We start from the raw sequence: 6,297 nt of genomic DNA, 5'->3' as shown, positions 1-6,297 counted from the left end.
CGTCTGGAGCATGAAGCTATTTACTTTTCCTTAGTGTTTGGAGCACAGTGAACCAAACCCGGCTCATACTGCCAGCAGAACTGCCTTCCACACCAAAAATCTTTTTTTCAAAAGCTGTAGAAATGTCATAAAACAGTACAACTTTACATAAAACCATCACAAATGTAACGCAGAACTTTAAAGTGTGTGTGTGTGTGTGTGTGTGTGTGTGTGTGTGTGTGTGTGTGTGGTAGCATAAAACAAAGAGATTTGTCATTATGGTGACACACTGAGACATTCACACAGAGGCCTAGATACGCACGCGGGGAGGCGAAGGGTGCGCGTGTGTGTGCGTGCGTACGTGTGTGTGTGCGCGCGAGCAGCAGCAGCAGCATTAGCATAGGGAACAACAGTTGCTTTTTCTGTCAAAGCGCTTGATGCTGAAGCCAAACACTGGACAATAAATACAAGGACAGAATGACAGGAGACATTTTTACTAATTCAACCAGTTTATTCAACTTGAAAGTTAAGATCACACTCTGTGAGTTAGAGGCAACATGACATCATCATGATGTCACCGGTTTCCAGTGATTTTACCGCGATACTTCTATTAATTTGACGGTGTAGCCTAATAATGAAGTTTTATATGGAGCAACTAATCTATTATTTTTTAAATGCAATTGTGAATTGATTAATTAAATATGCATTTAAATGCATACTTTAACGTTAATTAATTCAATTCAATTAATTTAATTTAAAATGCAATTCAATAACTGAATTTTAAAACAGAATAAAATGTTAAAATGTTTTTAATTGTAGGCTACTTATTCTTACTTATTATTTACTTATGGGACATTTAATTAAATGACATAGGCCTACAATGCATATTAAACACAATTTGAATTAATCAACATTTAATTTATCACTTTATAATAGTTTGAAAAAAAACATTAATTTATTATAACAAAAAATAATCATAATTATGCAGATGGCACACTCCAGAATCTTTAGTTTATTGTTTGCAACACGACACAGCGCAGTCTCATTAATATAGAAAACATTTGTATAAACACTTGATGGAAATTATAAACTTTGAGGCCATGTTGGCTATCAAACTGTCAAAGTAACCCTGACTTTAGATTAATCAAAGTGAACGTGCAGTGACATATTTCAGACCTGGTGCCTGTCACATGAGAAGCCCTGTCTGTGGTGCTGAAGCTCCTGCCATGGGTCACACCAGAAACACTGACACCCTGTGGTGAACACGAGAACTGCAGGACCAGCCTGTGAGTGTTCTGCTAACCAAATGGACAATAGGCTTTGTTGATTTTAAAGAGGTACTGTAAGCAAAAATAAATAAATTAATTAATAAAAATAATCATGAACTAAAGTAGGAACATGGGCACGTCACTCGGCTTGTCATATTTCCTCGGCTGTTGCTGCTGCTGTATGCTGCTGCATGCTGGGGCAGCAGGCTGAGGGTAGCGGACTGATCCGTGAGGCCGGTGGCATTGTGGGGGTGGAGCTGGACTCTCTGGCGGTGGTGTCAGAGAGGAGGATGCTGGCCAAACTACACGCCATCTTGGACAGTGTCTCCCACCCGCTCCATGACGTGCTGGTCAAACAGAGGAGTACCTTCAGCGGAAGACTCATCCCCCCACAATGCACCACAGAGCGCCACAGGAAGTCATTCCTGCCTGTGGCCATCAGACTCTTTAACTCCTCCCTCTAAGTGTCAGTCTGTATGACCCGAAGTCACTAAACTGGACATTGATCATTACATCTCTGCAATACTTGAGATAATTGTGCAATATTCTCTGTTTAATACTCCTGTGCAATATACTCTTTTCAGTTTTAAATTCCCTATTTATTGATATTGATATTTATTCATACGTCTGTTACTGCTGTGCAATATCCTCCGTCTCATTATAAATAAGCTACACTTAACTTGGCAGTTCATGCACTATTACTTTAAACCGTATTATTATCATCAACCGGTAAATCCACTTTGTACTTTACACTTATTTTAATTTTATACTTATACCCACCTGGTACTTAATTTATCTGACCTGTATTATAGTGTATTATATTTTTTGCTTAGTGCTTCTCTTCCTGTGTGCACTGACGTGACAGTGAGCTGCTGTAGCAAAAGAGTTTCCCATTCGGGGATCAATAAAGTATTTCTGATTCTGATATGTTATGTCCCATCACATACATAATGTTATAGGATACATGAAGGTGACAGATATATAGGCATTAGATGAATACAGATATGCAGGTAGAAAAGGGACATGCCTGAAACCTGCACAAATTATTTGAAAAGACACCTGCCAACCAATCAGAAACCAGTATTTTTTTGCAGCAATGGTATTAAAGCTTTTATACATCTTTCCTGTATTTGTTTTTCTGTCTCAAATTTCTTATTCAAGTGTCTCTGTACATTTCGTGCACATTTTAGGGTCATTGCATATCACTTTTGTATCTGCATATACACGTACACACGTAGTATATCCTCATATATGAGTTTTATGTGTCATCTGTTTTTTATTTTCAAATACATCTCCAATACTTTTTATACTAAATGTATGTAGTATATAGAAAGTATACAGTGTACTGTCTGGCCGTGGTATTTGACAAATCGTCTCTGTAGTTTTTCTGCCTCATTCTTACTTCTTCATCTTTTGTAGATTTCAGGGTCATTGCATGTCTTCAGTCTGTTACCAGCCTCTGCCTGCTATAATAAAAAAAGTAAAGTAAAGTGTGTGGCGAGAAGGAAAATGTAATGTGAAGGTGGTGGGTTTTGCCATTTTCTTATTGTGTGTAGCTTCCTGGTTCTTCTTTTCATTTGAAAAGAGACCAACTTATCTTTTGCAAACTGTTGTGATGAAAAACAGTCTATTTTTCAGAGTGTAAAGAAGGTTTATTAGTATTTGTGTGATCCGTCTTCAGGTTTGGTAGAGCCGCCTGGTCGTCACCACAGAGCTGTTGTACCTGCACGAACAGAGAGTGAAAAGATCTGATGTAATCACTTCCACAAGTGAGAAGTGACGAATATTTCATTTAATTCACGTCTGATTCGTTATGTCTCAGCAAATCATCACAACTGTCAAGCGCACAAACTTGACTTTTCTTGATTCCCGACTTGTCTTTTTTCCTGACGCGACCTGAATGCAGCATCGGTCTCTGAGGTGTTTTACCTGGAGAAGTGGGAGGAGTGATGAGCTGTCAGTCCCGTCTGACTGAGAGGAGCAGGGGAGGAGGAGGAGGAGGAGGAGGATGAAGAGGTGGAGTCCTGACCGTGGCAGAGACGCTCCCGACCACAAAAACACAAAGACTCCTCAAGAGGAACCACAGGGATCCCAGCCAGAGCTGCGTTCTGACACACACACACACACACACACACACACACACACACACACACACACACACACACACACACACACAAACAGTCGTGTTTCCATCACTTCAGAGGACATTACGTTAACTTACTGCCTTAATTCCCCTCCACACAATGAATCTGAACAGTTTGCAGTGAGGTGCGTTTGTTTCCTTCCCTGGGACCTACCTTCACCAGGAGCCTCTGGTTCTTCATGTCCTGTTTCCATGGCATCACATACAGTCTGGGGATCATGGGATGTCGGGCTGAGAACGTTGGGATGTGGGAGCAGCATCGCCTAGGAGCGAATATAAGAAGATAGTTAGCTTCGTTTTCAGACACTGTGGACCGAGGTCTGGTTCCAAATTTGTAAAATACCCAGAAGCTGAGTCCAACGAATCTCTTATCACGTCTTTTATCTCTTCGGGCTTTGGTTTCGGAGTTTAATTTTGTTCAACTTTAGTTGCAAATTTTATTTCTGTGCAGCACTTCAAGGTTGCTGTTCGTCAGCACTGAGAAAATGAAATGAGGACAAAGAATTAATATAAAAGTGATTTAGACTTAAAACTATTGTATGAAAGAAATTATTATCTGTCCATCAAAATCAAACAAGTAGCTAAACTCTTGTCCAACATATTATGCTTTATTCCCTAAACAACAGGTTTGCTCAAAGGAAGGCATTTGGGATTTCTAAATTGGACACTCAAAGAGGGTTCAATGAGGAACTGTATTTGCAGGCATCTGTTTTAAAATTGAAAAAACAAATAATTTGAGAAGAATAATAGGTAATTGATCCTATCTATCAGATGGAGGAGATATGAATATACTGTTTTTACCAATTCATGGGTTAAGACGAAGATTATATTTTGTAAAACATGTTTTCTAATGTTGTATTTATGGCCATTTCTATTTTTCTTGTAAACCTTTATCATCAAACCATAAATATTCTATTAAGTAAAAACTAAGTTTGAAAAAAATGATTCTAATATTGGGAAGTTGACCTTGTGTTTATGGTGATTTATGTTTATCTTGTTAGGTCACATGACTAATACCCGATGAAGGCAAGATAGACAAAAATAAAGCGAACTGGAGAAGAGTCGTGTGGCTTTCATATTTTAATGGACTTAGAAAGTACACATTCAGTTTATACAAGCTTCATCATTATGAAGAATCCCTCAGCTGCTGGTGGTCGTTTTAGTTCATTTTAGTTTGGTTGAGTTCAAATACTGAAACCTGTTTCAAGCTGCACTTTAATCAAAACAAGCCCGACAATATGAAATGCATCACTTTCTGCGTGGCAGGACAGAGAGAGCAGACAAAGAGTGTTCTGAACAACCAACGGAAAAGATTTCCCCGCTGTGTTATAGTAATCAAACGTTCATATTTAGTAAAAGGTAAATCGCATCTGAATACATTTTAATGTGGTTTAGACTTTAACAGTCTGCAGTATAAAAATCAGAAACATTACTCACTCGTGTTGGTGAGAGCTCCCTGCAGCCATGTTTGTTGACTGTCAGGGTCACCTTAGAAACCTCCCAGTGCATGTTGGGTAGTGGGTAGAATTACAAGAAGAGACATTGGGAATGAATCAGTGAACTATTGTTTAAAACTGACTGACTGAGGTTTAATTTAGATTCTACTGGAGCTTTTGTGTCAGGGTCGTGTTGACATTAGGGTTAATTTTTTGCCCCAATTTCACACCAGCTTAAACCCTTTGTTATCTCAATTTAGCAGCTTTGAGAAAATAAAAAGTGAACTAAAATTGCTGCTGTATTCACTGTCACAGAGTCTGCCTCAGTCCTTCAGCCACACCCTCACATCCCCAGTGCTCTCCAGCCCTGTTCCCAGCCTCTGCTAGGATAATCTTGCAATGAAAATAAAAATATATAGGCTATGGGTAGGATGCCTCATTTTAACATGAAGTTCAACCCTTTACACAAAGTAAATTGAGAGAAAAGCATTTCAATTTTCATTGAGAGTTTATCAGTCTACCTTTGGATTGATGGAATTGACGTTAGCTGGCAAGTTAATTCACTCAAGTGAAACGAACCAGCTGGCATCATGATGGATGGCCGCTCTTTAACGCAGCACGACCGCACCGGAGCTATTCGTCATGACGGCTGGTTGAACTACAAGCAGTCCACTAGTGAAATTCTCTAGTTACCTGTACCACGCTTCTTATGGATTCATCTGCCTGCCGGTTTCCTCAGGTTGGTGACATAATCAAAGAACCGCCATGGTGAGTAAAGCTTTTGCAGTAAAGACAAAATCATCCACGTCTCCCCCTCCCCCCTCCCCCACACACATGCATGCTGAACTTTGAACATAAGCAATGACAGTGATCAGATGAGCAAGTCAGTAATCTCGGTCGTGGCGGTCACTGTCAGATCGTCTTAAGTTGTATTGTTGTATGTTACTCATGGCCTTTGGAGCCAGCCATCTGTACCTGGTCCTTGCTTACCTGTACTTTGAACTAATGCCTTCCTGCCTGCTTGTCTGCTTGTCTCCTATGAACCCTCCAACCTGAACCCCTTACCCTGGAACCTGTACCCGTCTGCCTACCTCCCTGTAAGCTTTTCAACGTTCACCTCTGCAGTAAACCCCTGCACTGTTGCTGTCGGCCTGCATTGTCTGCATTTGGGTCCCATCCCAGTTGGGATGGGAAAGATTCGTGTCATTGGACAACTCATGAACTTGGCTGAAGTGAGGCGTCCATGTTTGTTTGCATTTTAAGGCATGTTCATATTATTAACCACCAAGTCAGATATATTGGAGATTTCAGAAAATTATTCCCACTCGAGGTTTCCCAGTTTCCAATCCCGACAGATGTTGACATGAACTGTATTTGCATGTCTGAAACTGGTAAGTACGGTAGCTCCTTAGGCCCAGGTTGTTTCCAAAGTTGACTCGCTGGCTAGCTGGATAGGAAAAACAGTCGCAAC

The 6,297-nt window shown here is 40.2% G+C and overlaps 1 protein-coding gene across 1 annotated transcript; it reads right to left on the bottom strand.

The window, feature by feature from the left end:
• Positions 1-2,877: 2,877 nt before the first annotated feature.
• On the bottom strand, positions 2,878-4,893 carry LOC122876230 (testis-expressed protein 43-like). Its single transcript, XM_044196283.1, has 4 exons — positions 4,828-4,893; positions 3,545-3,653; positions 3,177-3,355; positions 2,878-2,970 (listed from the first exon to the last, which is right to left on the bottom strand). Exons 1-4 carry the CDS (start codon positions 4,854-4,856, stop codon positions 2,925-2,927), a joined length of 363 nt encoding a protein of 120 aa, XP_044052218.1. The 5' UTR covers positions 4,857-4,893; the 3' UTR covers positions 2,878-2,924.
• Positions 4,894-6,297: the final 1,404 nt, after the last annotated feature.

This window comes from Siniperca chuatsi, linkage group LG5 (assembly GCF_020085105.1).
Source record: "Siniperca chuatsi isolate FFG_IHB_CAS linkage group LG5, ASM2008510v1, whole genome shotgun sequence".
Taxonomy (NCBI): Eukaryota; Metazoa; Chordata; class Actinopteri; order Centrarchiformes; family Sinipercidae; genus Siniperca; species Siniperca chuatsi.
The sequence above is the reverse complement of the archived record's forward strand: the minus strand, read 5'-3'. Positions and strand labels throughout refer to the sequence as shown.

Bases quoted from the DNA above. Each gene is read 5' to 3' on its own strand.
- LOC122876230 (XM_044196283.1), bottom strand. From the start codon at position 4,856: ATGGCTGCAGGGAGCTCTCACCAACACGA. The intron at 3,654-4,827 runs GTGAGTAATGTT...ATTCGCTCCTAG, and splicing joins GGGAGCTCTCACCAACACGA to GCGATGCTGCTCCCACATCC. The intron at 2,971-3,176 runs GTAAAACACCTC...CTGTTCGTGCAG, and splicing joins CACTCCTCCCACTTCTCCAG to GTACAACAGCTCTGTGGTGA.